This window comes from Schistocerca cancellata, chromosome 3 (genome assembly GCF_023864275.1).
Source record: "Schistocerca cancellata isolate TAMUIC-IGC-003103 chromosome 3, iqSchCanc2.1, whole genome shotgun sequence".
Lineage (NCBI taxonomy): Eukaryota > Metazoa > Arthropoda > Insecta > Orthoptera > Acrididae > Schistocerca > Schistocerca cancellata.
In genome coordinates, this window is record NC_064628.1 from 385,695,528 (window position 1) to 385,711,727 (window position 16,200).

The 16,200-nt window shown below is 43.0% G+C and overlaps 1 protein-coding gene and 1 pseudogene across 1 annotated transcript in view; one reads left to right on the top strand and one right to left on the bottom strand.

The window, feature by feature from the left end:
* The window catches only part of LOC126175093 (proton-coupled amino acid transporter-like protein CG1139), a 153,966-nt gene that overhangs the window by 113,413 nt on the left and 24,353 nt on the right, over positions 1-16,200 (top strand). Inside the window, exon 6 of the mRNA XM_049921634.1 lies at positions 715-799. Within this exon, the coding sequence (XP_049777591.1) occupies positions 715-799 (85 nt within the window). The remainder of the gene's footprint in view (positions 1-714; positions 800-16,200) is intronic.
* LOC126177458 (5S ribosomal RNA) lies at positions 9,650-9,767 on the bottom strand (annotated as a pseudogene).

Genomic DNA, 16,200 nt, shown 5'->3' on the forward strand with positions numbered 1-16,200 from the left:
TCTGCTAAAACAGAAGTTCGGTTATGTTTTAGCCACACATCGTATATCCCCTACTTAAAAAGAAGAGGCGTGATATACTGATTGGAGGAAATGAAAGTGACCCGGGGGTTCGGAGCGTTTCATATCCATCATTTTGAAACCACTTGTGGCAGCATTAACGGAGGAGGAAAAGACCTACAGTTACTTACAGCAGGATGGAGCAACTGCCCATAGAGCCGGCCGAACCTTGGAGTACATTTACATAATCTTCAAGCCTGACAGAGTTGTTAGGTCAGTCTGGTCGCTGCCCTGGGTGGTCACAGTTGTCACCTGATATGCCACTTTGTGTGGGCAGCCCTCAAGTCCAAGGTGTATCGCAACAACACTAGTAGTCTTCAAGAACTGCAGCAGAACGTTTAGGCTGAAGTTGCAGCAATTCCAGCAGTACAGCATCTATCCGCCTTCAGCGACTCGTTGACCAGGGTGTAAAAGTGGCAAGAGATGAATGGTGGTAGCTTCAAACATCTGCTATAGTTATGTTAGCATTATATTTTCTTTCCTTTGCTGTGTTTCTTACTATCCTGGAAATCTGTGCTCCGGGCCACTATTATTTGTCCCACCCTATAGTACGTATGTAAGTGCAGTATCTGATTCAGTACGCTGTGATTTGCTTTGCGGTGGGTGCCAGTCCACAGTGGCAGTTGGTTAGTGAGAGCGGCTGCGTTGCTTTTGCAGGTGGTTCGTGAACGCTGGGCTGGTGGCCACGTACTACAGCGGCATCACCATCTTCACCATCTTCATCGCTGCCACACTCAAGCAGGTGAGTATCTGCTTGCCAACACTCGATCGCCTGCGAGAAAATCCAGCCTTGGGAATGGGATGTGTTTGCCGGCTGTACTCTCTGAGCCGCCGTAGAGGTGAGGGGCGGAGAGTATTTACTCTACCAGTACATTTTTCCCGTATGTTCCTGGGTCGTTCGTGGATGGGACACGGCTATCAGGCGAACTGAGCCACTTCCTCGGCAATAGTTTCTAGTGCGAGTAAGAGATTTGCACTGCTTTTCACACTGTAAAGACACCTAACGGACCTTGCCAAATACCTTTCCTAATATTTTGAACTGATCTATTTAACGAAGCAACTGCTACAATTCAAATGCTCTACGGTGATTTAGGTATCATAGTCGACAGCCACCGTAGATTTTAGGGAAAAGTGTATATGTATTGTGTATAGGTATTTCCAAAACTAATTTTCGCTATGCTGTGGTTTGTGCACAGATTTGAAACTTTGTGTCAGAATGAAACTGCGTGTGCCAGTAAAGGTCTCGAATCCGGCACCTTTTCCTCTTACGACAAAATGCTTCACCAGCTGAGATATCCGAGCACAAATCGCGACCTGCCATCACAGCCTTTCCTTTGACAGTACTTGTAGTTCTGGTTTCCAAACTTCACGGCGGTTCTCCTGCACTACTTGAAAAGTGATAAGGTGGAGACATGATGTAGGCACAACCTTAGACATTGTTTCCAGAATCAATTTTCACTCTGCAGCGGATTGTGTTCAGATTTTAAACTTTCTGGCAGATTTAAAGCTGTGTGCCGGAAGGAGATTCGCACTGGGGACTCCTGTCTTACGCGGGAAAGTGATCTATGCACTGAACTGCCCAAGCACGACTCACGACACAGCCTCACAACTTTTCTTTCGCCAGTACAGCACTGGCTCGAGAAAGGCAAACGCCCCAAGTTCAAGGAAGTTTTAAGTCAACTCACAGATCTCATTTTGGGACTCTGTTCCGTCGGCTGGTCAAATCGTGAAATATCTGGGTTTGTGGGGCGTTTGGATGCGACAGTGGCTCAGTGTTTGACTACACGGGAACGTGATGGTGGCCATACACATAGTCAAGGTTCTGGTCGACCACATCTGCAACCAAAAGGGAGTATTGTGGAAAATGAAACGCCTACAGCCGTCCTTATGATTTTATTTATTTTGTAGCTGATAGTTTCGGCGCTTCACTTTCTGGCGTTCCCCAAGGTGGCGTTATAGGCCCTTCGCTGTTCCTTATCTACAAAAACGATTTGGGAGACAATCGGAGCAGCCGTCTTAGATTGTTTGCAGATAACGCCGTTTGTCGACTACTAAAGTCATGAGAAGGTCAAAATAAATTGCAAAACGATTTAGAAAAGATATCTGTATGGTGCTAAAATTGGCAATTGACCCTAAATAAAGAAAAGTGTGAGGTCAACCACGTGAGTGCTAAAAGGAATCTGTTAAACTTCGGTTACACCATAAATCAGTCTAATCTAAAGCCGTAATTTCAACTAAATACCTAGGTATTACAATTACGAACACTTAAATTGTAAGGAACACGTAGAAAATGTTGTGGGGAAGGCTAACCAAAGACTGCGTTTTATTGATAGGACACTTAGAAAATGTAACAGATCTACTATGGAGGCTTCCTACACTACGCTTGTCCGTCCTCTTTTAGAATACTGCTGCGCGGTGTGGGATCGTTACCATATGGGATTTACGGAGCCCATCGAAAAAGTTAAAAGAAGGGCAGCTCGTTTTGTATTATCGGGAAATAGGGGAGAGAGTGTCACTGAAGCAATACAGGATTTGGGAAGGACGTTATTAAAACAAAGGAGTTTTTCGTCGCGGAACAATCTTCTCACGAAATTACAATTACCAACATTCTCCTCCAAATGCGAAATATTTTGTTGACGCCGATCTACATATGGAGAAACGATCACCATGATAAAATAAGGGAAATCAGAGTTCGTACGGAAAGACATAGGTGTTCGTTCTCTCCGCGCGCTATACGAGATTGGAATAATAGAGAATTGTGAAGGTGGTTCGATGAACCCTCTGCCAGGCACTTAAATATGATTTGCAGAGTATCCATGTAGATATACCCCGAATGACCATCCTCGGGAGTACGGCGCATTATTCCAACGTCTTGGAGAGACACAGCAGCGTTACTCTTGTCGTCATAGTGTGGATAGCCAGCGATATGGCTTCAGGTCTCAGCTGGTAGTAACTGGCAGAAGGCTGACGGCACAGCAGTACCAAAAATCCCGTGTCGTGATGTGTCACCTCTCATGCAACAGTTTCGTGGTGCCATTTTTCAACTGGACAATGCTCCTCTACACGTAGCACGTGTCTCTATGAACTATTTCCGTAATGTTGTGGTAATCGTGGGCTAGCAGGATTCCAAGATCTACCGCCAGTAGAAAGTCAGACGTCAGCTCCGTCCCAGTCCAGGATATCAACGAACAATTACAACAACTGTGGGCAAGCGTCTCTCAGGAGAAGAAATAATGGCTTTAGGACTAGTACTGATAGTCTCTACTGTAGTCATGCGTCTGGCCCGTTGCTGGGAGACCAATGGACTCTTCGCAGCAAGAGTGCACGAGTCAATAGCAGTGGACGGGAGACAAGCCCGTTCTCAGCTGGCTGTAGGGCGGACCAGCCCACAGCAGTGGCAGTTGGAGGTGCGTGTTGACTGGGGAAGTGTGGGCGCTCCACGTTGGTCGAACATTGCTGGAAAGCGGCAGCCTCACCATGGCTGTGTTATCGGCGTCACAACGCCTACTTTGAACATGGCTGTCGCCTAACATTTGTGGTCTGTTGCAGCATCCTGTTTCCCACGTCTATTTGATATTTACGTCATTACTCTGGTCGGGTGTTGTGACACAAAGGTCTTCTTTGGTGTTTTGGTATCGACTGTGGCTATTTCTGATTCATTCACTACGTTACTGAAAAGAGTGGCTGGCTTGCGATGTGCATACAACGCGCTTCCTGTCATATTGTTTGCAGATTACTTGCGCTGTTCTTTTGTCTCATGTTTGCCAGTGTTTTTGGGGATATTTTGTATTTTGTTAGGCACCTACCATTTAGATTACCTATACGTTGCTTGCTTCACATGTTATCTAGTGTATTGCGTCAGCCATGCTTCGGCTCGCATTGGTGCTGTTGTAGGTTTCCGTCCTCTGTTGGAGGCCAGACCTTATCGTTAAGCTGACATGGCTGCGGTTGTTTGCCTTCTTCTCGTGTTGACTGGCGCCAGTTGGTTTCGCAAGCGTTGCCTGTCCGCTAGTGGCAGCAGCGGCGGTTATCGATATGTAGTAACTGTAGCCCTATCTTTGGGGCGAGGCCGTTGTTCTTCCGGGTCGTGTCTGCGTGCAATTCTTTTGGTGACTCAGGAGGAGACAGGTACGCGCAGTGCCAGAGCACGCCGGGACCGCTGGCGGCATGCATGGACTGCCGGATGGAAGTGCTGTGTTCACTAGGGTGCACGACCTCGTCGCAAACCGGATCCTGCAGACTTTGAATGCATTTGGATTCAAGTAAAGAAACTTCCATCATTGTGAGATCTTGCAATTCTCCAGTGACTTGGGTTCGTGTTGCTGCTCGTAGTGTTGCCAAGGTGAAGAGCAGAGAGTGGAGTGCTTGGCGAAGGCGGATATGATTAGCTTTCCTGGACTTCTAATTACTATTTATTGCATTCAGTTTGTTACTATTTGTTAAGTTCAACCAGCGGTATTTTTCCTGCCTCGTGGTCTCTAACGCCCCAGTTACCTGTCCTGGGGGTTAGTGTATGTAACGGCAGTGTACGTTTCCTCGCCTTGCTGCTGCTGTCCAGTCAGGCGTTTAGCTTTGACAGCTTTCTTGATTGTAGGTTGGTTGGCGATTCTTCTACTCTGTTGGTAGTGATTCCTTTCTGGTTCTGAGCGCCCTAAGCACAGTATTCTGTGGACAGAGTCCAGGCTGCTTGTTCCGACTTTGGAGTATTTTTACATCTTTGCATTTGGTTTATGGGACGTCAGCTAGCCTCAGCAAGATTATCATTAGTCACTCGTTAGACTGCCATCTTGCGAAGTGAATGCAACTCTTGGCTGCCTATCTTATCGCACGCGAAAGTGTTTTTTTGCGGGACCTAGTCAGAGGTCGATTCCTGGTCCACCGTCTGTGACTGGCCCTTGTGTTTTATTATTGTGTTTGCTGTTTTATGTATGTTTCTAGATTTTTTTGTATAATTGCCATTCTTGGCGTTACAGCAGGTTTAAATGATTATGCTACCAAGTTTACCATCGTTTTATCTCACCTGTTTGGTGATCAGTTGCCCGTCTTTTTAAATTAACCTTAGCTATTGCATTGCTGTTATGCAGTATGTTTGTTAAATTTTTTTTTGTAATTGCCGTTCTTGGCGTTAAAGGCCTTCAGCTGTGACTGTGGTTACTTCCCTCAAGATTCTAATTGGAATCACATTGGCTTGTTTTTTAAACATTATTTGCTGTGTCCGTATTTTATGTTCATTTGGTAAATTATAACTCACTGAAAGCACTATTGATTACACAGTTGTTTATTCTTTCATTAATAACGTGTGATATCTTTATTTATTGCTGAGTCTGGAATTATCGTTTTAAAATAAATGTGTGTAATTGCAAAAACGAACCAATTATAACAGATTACGGCCCCGTCAACAATCGTAACCAAATTCTGCCTTCCTTGACTACCAGGTTTTGTGAAAATAGTGTTTATTGAATATGTATTGGTAGAACGTTCAGTGATTGTTAAATTTATTTTACGTATTGCTTCTAAAACTGAGTAGTGGTGGATTCTACACTAAAGAGCCGAAGAAATTGGTACACCTTCCAAACATCGTGTAGAGCCATCGCGAAAACGCCAAGTGTCGCAACACGACGTGGCATGGACTCGAATGTCTGAATTAGTGCTCCAGCGAACTGGCACCCTGAATCCTGCAGGGCTGCCCATAATTCCGTGTGAGTACGAGGGGGCGGAGATCTCTTCTGAACACCACGTTGCAAGGCATTCCACATGTGCTCTATAATGTTGATATATGGGCAGTCTGGTGGCCAGCGGAAGTGTTTAATCTCAGAAGAGTGTTCCTGGAGCCACTCTGTAGTAATTCTGGAATTCACAATGGACATGAATCGATGCAAGTATTCAGACAGGGTGCATAAGTACGTGTCACCTGTCAGAGTCGTATCTAGTCGTATCAGGGGTGCCATATCATTCCAGCTGCACACGCCGCACACCATTACAGAGCCTCCGCCGGTTTGAACAGTCCTCTGCTGGAATGCAGGGTACATGGACTCATAAGATTGTCTACATACCCGTACACGTCCATCCGCTCAATACAATTTGAAACGAGACTCGACTGACCAGGCAACATGTGTCCAGTCATCAACAGTTCAATGTCGGTGTTGATGGGCCAAGCGAGGCGTGAAGCTTTGTGTCGTGCAGTCATCAAGGGTACACGAGTGGGTCTTTGGCCCCGAAAGCCGTACCGATGATGTTTCGTTGAATGGTAGGCACGCTGACACTTTTTGATGGCCGACCGTTGATATCAGCTGAAATTTGCAGAAGGGTAGCACTTCTATCACGTTGCACGATTATCTTCACTGGTCGTTGGTCCCGTTCTTGAAGGATCTTTTTCCGGCCGCAGCGATGTCGGAGATTTGATGTTTTAGCGGATTCCTGATATTCACGGTACAGTCGTGAAACGATCGTACTGGAAAATTCCCACTTCATGGCTATCTCCGAGATTCTCAGTCCCATGGCTCGTGTACCGACTATAACACCACGTTCAAACTCACTTCAGTCTTAATAACCTGCCATTGTGGCAGCAGTAACCTATTTATCAACTGCGCCAGACACTAGTTGTCTTACATAGGTGTTGCAGACCGCAGAGCTTTATTCTGCCTGCTTACATATCTCTGAATTTGAATACGCATGCCTACACCAGTTTCTTTGGCGCTTCAGTGCTATACGTGCTTAATGCTTTGTTGTCAGGGATCTACACTCACCAATGATACACTGATCAGCCAGGACATTATGACCGTCTACCTGTTATCGATATAAACCCGTCAAGGCGATAGGTGCGTCTATTGGCCAGGAATGACTGTTAGTCAGACACATACACGGTGCATGTAGTATCAGCAAGCGCAGTGTCCATGCGAAGAATGGGGAAGGCGCGCTTTTTGTCTGTGTTTCATCGAGGGCAGATTGTGATGGATCAGACACTCGGCATGAGCATTTCGGAAACTGCACTAGCTGTGTCTTCAACACTTGGCGGAACTAAGATTAAACCACGCCCAGACGTCGTGAGGTTGGTCCCCCCCGCCCCCTCCCTGCTACAGATGTTGGTTGTCTTAGGCTGGGCAGGCTGGTAAAACAGGGCAGGAGACGAACTGTGGCGGAACTAACACCATACTCTAATGCTTGGCACAGTACAAGTGTGTCAGAACACACAGTGCAGCGAACGCTCTTAATGATGGGCCTCCACAGCCGACGAGCAGTTCATGGCGCAATGTTAACACCATGACATGGTCAATTACGACTGAAAGCGGCATGTGACCATCGGCACCGGACATTAGTGCAGTGTCATAGCGCTGCATGATCCAATGAATCCCGATTCCTTCTTCATCACGTCAATGGGAGGGCGCGAATCCGTCGTCTTTAAGGGAACAGCTCCTTGACACCTTCACTGCGGGATGGGCACAAGTTGGTGGCTGCTCCACTATGCTCTGGGGAACATTCACATGGGAATCCATGGGTCCAGTGGAACTCGTGCGAGGCATCATGACGACCAAGGAGTATCATACTCTGGTTGCAGAGCACGTACACCCCTTCATGACTATTGTGTTTCCCGAGGGCAGCGGCATTTTTCAGTAAGATAATGTGCCATTTTACAAGGCCAGGAGTGTGATGGAGGGGTTCGAGGATCTTAGTGGCGAGTTCCAATTGATGTGCTGGTTCCCCAACTCACCAGATCTGGATCCGATCGGACACATCTGGGATGATATGATTGATCATGATGTCGGAGCTCGTCGCCTCCCTCCCAGAATTTACAGGAATTAGGTGACTTGTGTGTGTTTGCAGATGTGGTGCCAACTGCCTCCGATGACCTAGCAAGACCTCATTGGTTCCATGCCATGATGCATAACCATTGTTATCTGCGCCACAGGTGGCCATACCCGCTATTAGGGGGATGGTCATGGTGTTCTGGTGGATCAGTTTATTTCGTAATATGTCGGTAAAAAGAGATCTATTTCGATAAGACAACTGGCCAGCTGAGTTTGTTAAATCCATACTACTTCCCATTCATTTTTAATTTTGATTAATTGTTAATTTTGTCATGCTGCCCAATGGGTCTGCCCTCTGCCTGTTTGAGTGGCTACTGCCGTTGTATGCTGTTTCTTAGGTTTAGCGTTCGTCTAACTATTTAGTTTATATGTGGCTTGTTTGGAAAGCGTCTTTAAGGGGAGATGGAAGGCAATTTTTATCACTATTCTGCGAATGCTATTTTACCGTTTGAATAGGTACACTTTTTAAGAAACTATAAGTGATAATGAAATTTTTACTGTATGTATATAACATATATGCCTCAGTTTACAAGTAAAATTAACATAATACCTCTCATGGTTTAGAAGAAAAAATTTTTTATTCTTTCACTAGTAAAATTTAACTTTTTTGTACATTAATTATTACAAAACAGTTTCTGATTGTTTGGTGTTTCTCAATTTACTTGTAATAACTTATTACCCTTTGCAGTACAAATTGACTAAATTTCATGTTTCTAACCCCATTGTATTGTATTGTATGTTAACCGGGTACCTAGAAACGATGGATAGGCTCTGTCCCCACCGCAGTGGTCCGGAACCCCACGATGACTACTGCTGCCCACTTCACCCCTCCGCTGCCCCACACCGAACCCAAGGTTATTGTGCAGTTCGGCCCCCAGTGGACCCCCCCCCCCTCCATCCCAGGGAACATCTCACACTAGACAAGTGTAACCCTTATGTTTGCGTGGTAGATTAATGTTGGTGTACGTGTACGTGAAGACCTTGTTTGTGCAGCAATCGCAGACATAGTGTAACTGAGGTGGAATAAGGGGAACCAGCCCGCATTCGCCGAGGCAGATGGAAAACCGCCTAAAAACCATCCACAGACTGGCTGGTTCACCGGACCTCGACACAAATCAGCCGGATAGCGGCTGGGGACCAGGCGCTCCTTCCCACACCCGGAAAGCCGTATGTTAGACTGCACGGCCAACTGGGCGGGCTTCTAACCCCATTCGTTTATCAAATAATGGTACCTGCAAGTAAAAAAAAATGTAGTTTTGAGAAAAATAACGTTGCAATTGTGGTAAAGTTATTGATGAGAATTACTTACCATTAATATTTTCCTGCACCATGCTGAGCATCATCTGAATCATATTGATCTTCTTTTCTTCTCTTGGTCCCTCTTCTTTTCTGTCTGGCTTCTGTTGTGCATTTTAAATTAGCAATATCTGCTTCGCAGATTCTCTCTTTAACTATTTGCACCAAGGATTTTGCAGTTTTTCCACTAGATTTTATGCCCAATAATTCCAAAACATGAAGTTTTCTAATTACATCATCATTGAAGCATAAAGTAGCATCATAAACACCAAATTGAGGGTTGTGAAAAGCATTCCGTCACTAGGCCACAAGTGGCCCATCGGGACCATCCGACCGCCGTGTCATCCTCAGATGAGGATGCGGATAGGAGTGGCGTGTGGTCAACACACCACTCTCCCTGTCTTTATGATGGTTTTCTTGGACCGGAGCTGCTACTATTCAGTCGAATAGCTACTGAATTGGCACCACGAGGCTGAGTGCACCTCTAAAAATGGCAACAGCGCATGGCGGCCCATAAGGTCACCCATCCAAGTGCCAGCCACGCCCGACAGCACTTAACTTTGGTGATCTGACGGGAACCGGTGTATCCAGTGTGGCAAGGCCGTTGCCATTGAGGGTTGTAAGCTGAACAAATACAGTTTGCGGTAAGTGGTTCCAAATGATAGAAGTCACTCATGCATTTAAATTTTGGGTTTTCCCATGAAGACATTTCTTCAATAACGTATCTTTACAAAGGCCTCTAAATATGGGTTTCATTTCATTCATTACTGATGCAGATAAAGAATGTTTGTGGTCATATCTGGAACTTCTCCTGTACTTGCACCAAGTTTCAGGATCATTTGGGCAAAGACCGTGCACTGGATTTTCATTTGTGGAAAGCTTATGGCAAAAGATAGCCCATGCAACTTTTCTCATGATTTCTAAATTCCCTACATTTCTTCTTATGGCTAAGCCACAATAATTCTGTAATCTATTTCAACATTTCTCAGGTGACCTATACCACCTATCTTCTTACCATCTTCCAATACTATTTTTGACTTTTCTTTCAATAATCTTCTCAACCTGGACCCTGTTCTCTTCTGGACATGTCCAATGCATTCTAATTTAGAAATTGTGACATTAGGGCCAAAGGGTTGTTCTGCACATACCCAGTCATAGGCCTTGCCATCACCATCCCCTAAATACTGTGTGTATCTGACACCTCTATTTGCCACTAAACGATTAAAAATCCTGAGAACTCTTGCTGCTTCCATCCTACCACTTGGACCAGTATAATTCATCTGACAGTTCCTCTGCCACAAGTTTTACAGTACTTGCTTAGAATCTCTACATCAATTACCTTGCTAGTATCAAATGATGTAGCTGTCATGACACCATTTAGTGATGTGTGCCCACGTTTCTGCCAGCTGCCATTAAGACATGCAAAAATATCACCACTTTCACTGCCATCGCTTTCCTTGAGCGCTTCTTCAGCTGCTTCCTTCATTGAGATGTTACAAACTTCAGCAGCAGCAGTACCAATAACATTATTGTAAGTCATATATTTTGCAGGAGGATTTGGAATGTCATGTAATGCACATAAGAGTTTGCCTGCCTCCATGCCTTTACCAATAGATCTGAGACCACAAACTAGCATTATGTTGTGCTCATATAAATTATTATTTGCCATTTTTGATGTCGGTGTTGCAGCTACTGCACAACATTTTGTACAACTCAGTGTCAGGTTTGACACAATCCGTTCATGAAGACGCTGATTCTCACCCAAAGATACGTCACCACCACATATTCAGCACACATAATTTTTGGAAATGAAGTCACAGAGCATGCTAAGGTTCACTGTAATATTTCCAAACGAATGTTCATCTCCATGAGCTGACTGGAAGGAAATGCCGTGAAGACTGAAACACCCCCGTTTAATTTTGTTATTGTGTTTGGTGTAATTTATCGTAGCTGCCAAACAGTTAATTATTATGATTATATGACCGTGTGCTTAATGGAAGAAAGGCTATCGGTTTTTCTGCTGGTTTCGGGGGTATTTCAACCGAGTGCGGCTGTTCTGAGATTAAGTAGTGGACATGATCGAAAGTTTGTCTATTATTAAGGACCACAAAGCTTGCCATGTGCAAACTGATATATATTTCTTACTGACACACAAATTCTGAGGCAGCTGCTACCTTTGCCTTACACGTCTGATTACGGTTATATCTTTTTATTGATTGCTGATTTTCAGTACTTCGTCACACGCAATGATGATGGTTAACATTCACAACAATCCTCACTGCAAACCATGGTTGTTGCTGGCCGACGCGGTTGACGCGAAACATGTAATTCGGCACTTGTCACTTTGTGTTTCATATCACTCGCGAATCAGTATTAGTGAGGGTCAACCCCACGGCGATCAGGGGGACGTGCTCACTCGTCATACTCTGGTGAATTTTACCGTTTACAACTCACTCGACCACCATTCTTGCCTGTCTCTCCCACACTACTGCTCACTCAACACTCTCTAGTACTACTCTGCACTCGACACTAGTCTCACTGCCTCCTGCAGCACTTGACAATAGACTCCTGTCTACTATCGACCTGGGCGTTGGATACTAGCATCTATGTTTGTGGGATCACGGATCTCTTACATCCCCGCCCTAAAAACCTTCTTTGTAGCCGTAGGCGAAAAAGAATAATAGGAAAAAATTATCACATAATATATAAATGAAAATGAGGAACATAAGTTCTGGTTCAAATACTGAAAATTACATCGTATCACAAATAATACCCTACTGACTCCAGTAGCAAACTGCCCCTACAGAAACATTATACAATATCAATATATCTTAATTAACATAGCATGGTAGATATTTTTATAAAACTTTGTCTTACATTCTATTACCAAGAATCTTCACTTTCAAAGGTATGTACGAGCCATTAACTACATATTTGTTATAACTTGCTACAGCAAAGACAAAAAACAAATTAGGTGAATGCCAGCTACCACTCTGGTACGCTGTCCTTTCAGCAGGGTTCGTGCAGTCCATACTACTATCACTCTAACTTATAACTCACTTGGTCAACACACATTAAAGTTAAGGAAGAAATTCACGACTTATTCATTTGAGTCCTTAACACAAGCGAAATTGAATATCAATACAAAATAGAGCATTTACACCTTGACTTATGCAATTATTTTACAATCCCTCATACCTCTACAAATTGATTCAATAATATTAAATGCTCCATTATTGCACTATGTATGTCTTACGTAACTATTTGCATCACTATAACTAATGTGGTCATCCAATGAAATATTTTAAACTACTGATCATTTCATTTTGCCAAACATTACTACCATATCTGAATTGTTATCACTAAAGGTTAGATGAGAGGTACAATATCTCCTATTATACTGACATTAATTCAAATCTGACATATGAATATTTACTATTCATACACAGTGCCAGAATTCTGCTTCTAAAGCTAGATGTATGTACAACCATACTTGACTCTGATAGCTAACGGGATACATGAATTACTCATTACTCATAAGTTACACTTTCTGTTTTATCAGCATACCTCAGATCAACATGTATACCTACAAACAACTTGCAAACAGATATTGCTCATGTGCTAAATGCCATACTTCAGTACTTCAAACATCTCATACTCAATACGCTTCATTACACATAACTCGCTCAACTTAACAGAAACTTCAACTGCAAATAAATATACATCTTCAACCTACATCAATCCTCCATATACTTCAATACTTCAAACATCTCCTACTCAATACACTTCATTACACATAACTCCCTCAACTTAACAGCAACTTCAACTGCAAATAAATATATATCTTCAACCTACATCAATCCTCCATATTCGCTGCAATAACTACATAAAAATACTACTCCAGGATCTTTCGCCTCTCCGTATATCATATTTCACATCATTTATTCGAACAAGTATCTCATCATGTATTTGTTTCTCTATATGCCTTCCTATTTGCAAGCTGATACATTACTTCGATTCTCTTACAACTGCTTGACCTTTTCATGCCTCATAAACCAACTCTATAAGATTACATAAACTCTTGTTTGACTAATTAGCTTCCCACCACACATTGCAAACATCGGCTTTCTTATCTGCTTCTCATTTTATTACTTCTGGCACTATTAATTTTGTAATGTACTAACACTAAACTGATTTTTACCTTATTTATTCTTTGACCTCTCACATGCTACATCAACAGTAACTACTTATCCTTGTTTTAAGTCAACTATAAATCTGCTAGATGGTTCCTGCCTGAACGACTTGGATGACCACTACCAATCCTAACTACTTCACTAACTTCTTAACCTAAGGACAGAGAAAGGTGGTAGAGGAGTGAAACTTGCAATAAGAAATAAAGTCTCACCCAGCTGGGAGTGTACCAGTCGCCACTTGGTAGACCAGCAAAAGAGTTGCTGGCTCCCTACACCTACTCTGACTCTACTCTATCACCTGGGTTGCCCTTATCTTTACGTGGATAGTATCTTTTTACATTCTCAACATGTTCTTTACCATGAGCTCTTTTTGTTTGCACATATTCCAATTCAACTGTGTTCGGATGATCAATCTTATGATCCTATATGGTCCTTTATAAACATGGTTAAATTTATGTACCTCAGAATTTATTTTCTTCGACTTGGTGCGCACTTTTACTAGCACTAGATCCCCAACTCGATACGTTATTGGCTTTACCAAATTATCATGTCTCTCCTGTCTCCTGTTTGCTTTCTCTTTCATACGCAGTTCCACTAATTCTAATTTTTTCTCCCATGTTACTTCATTTCCAGGTGGATAATCCAATATCTCACGATACACACTATCAGGTTCTTGGTTAAGTAAGATCTCACACGGTGCAAATCCCATCGGGTCATGTGGGAGATGATTCCTGATATGTTCAAATTCTCCCAGGTACTCCTTCCATGACCCGTGCTTCCTGTGACAGTATGTCCTATATAAACGATTTAATTCATTCATTGATCGTTTGGCCGGATTGGAGGCCAGTCTATACCTTGAGATTGCAATTGGTTCTATCTGATGCCTGTCTAGCATTTATTTGTTTTCTTCCTTGATTTCTTTATTTCCTTTCGATATCTCTTCTATACACTTGGTGATTTCTTCATTTCCTTCGGACATCTCTTTTGAATGCTTGTTGATTTCCTTATTTCCTTTGGACTTCTCTTCTAAACACATGATGACTTCTTTCTTTCCTTTGGACATCTCTTCTAAACGCATGGTGATTTCTTTCTTTCCTTTGGACATCACCTCAAAAAGCTTGTTGATTTCTTGGAGTATTTTAAATATTGTTGACTGTGATTCTCCATCCTCTAGACTCATTTCCTTTACAATTGGTTTTAGCAGTGTCTCAGGGTAACCGGTTGAATGACCCAATGGGCTGCCCACTGACATTCCACTAGTACCAATTCCTGACTCATCCTTGTCCTCCTGAACTATATCCATTGTTCCACAACCTTTTCTTTCAATTCAGGATCATTTCTAACTATTCACTGTGCACAGACAAGAAAAAGAAATAAAATAAAATTAAAATAACCTCCTAGTAACACAAACACTTACTAATTAGCTAATAACGAAATAATCCTTCACTGTATTAGGTTAACGCAGACTGGCAAAATAGACCTCTCCATTGAACACCATAAATTACTGAAGCCTACCCAGATCAAACATCAATGACCACATTTATACACAAATCTTGAAGTAACATACACACAACTTAGAGAACACATAAACATGTAATTTACAATACTAATGCAAATGAGACACTATTCTGTACTGTACAGCATGAAAATACACGCCTGTTAGCATACCATGCTTCAGGACAAATTCGCAAAGAAATGTTTAAAAATAATGTTTTTATAATTTCTGCAATTGTCAAATTTAATTTGAAGTTCCTTCTGCACTTTGAAGATAATGCAATATTAATTAGTCTTGCGCCAGCAAATCGCCCTCACTCACCCCTCGACGCTCGTCGAAGTCGCGATGTTTTGACATTTGTAGTCGCGCTATGGTCGTGTTGGCGTTGGCTCCTCCGGCGCGGCAGCTGTCAGGCGAAGCGTCGTTGTAGCTCGTGTGGTGCAGTGTGCACTGTTTACATCCGCGGCGAATTACGCTGACACAGTCTCGTAGTTCGGTGATTGGCGACGGGATGGAGCTGCGGTCATGTATTCCGTTGATAGGCGGGTAGATGGCGCAGGCGTCGTATACTTCGGGGGTATGCCACTAGATGTCGAACTCCGCGTCGTCGTTGTTTCTACTTCAGCCACTTGGCTCCGCTGTAGTCTCTGGTCAGTGTGGAACATCTCCGCTACCCAAACCCTTGCTGTCGCGGCGTGTGGAACTTCTTCACTGCTTCAGATGTTTTGGTTAGCCGCTCACAGTGTCTGGGTGACGTCATCCAACAATTACGCCAGTAAACACTCGCAAATGCGGTAACAGTTTATGGGTCCACATCAAATTGAGCGATTTACACCGTTCAAAAGATAATTTCGGATACAAAGTCACTTGAAAACATTCTCCTGATATTTTCGTAACGGGATTTTGGCTGGTTCACCCGATATTATGCACAAACGCTCTTTCTCTTAGAGTATGAATTTTACAGCAATTCACGCAGGTTCTCGGGTCCATACTTCAATATATTGTTTATTAACACTGCTTTTGTCACTTCAACTCATAAAAATAATTGTTTACTGTTTCTCAGTCACTTTTGCACTGTATTGTCTAAATAAGGTGCTTCGTTCCAGCGATTTCTAATTTCACCATAAATCCGTTACATTAAAATGTTTCTAGTTGAAACACTCTCACTTTAGTCACGGTAACGACAATACCAGATTGCTCTTGCACTGAAATTGTCCGATAATTGCAAATGGGCAATTCCATAGTTACGGGTGTTACATGTACACACCTTCAAATCAGGAAAAATAATTTAAGGAAAAATATTTATTGAATTTAATATTGAAAACTTTTAAGTCTTACATTATATTTCATGTTA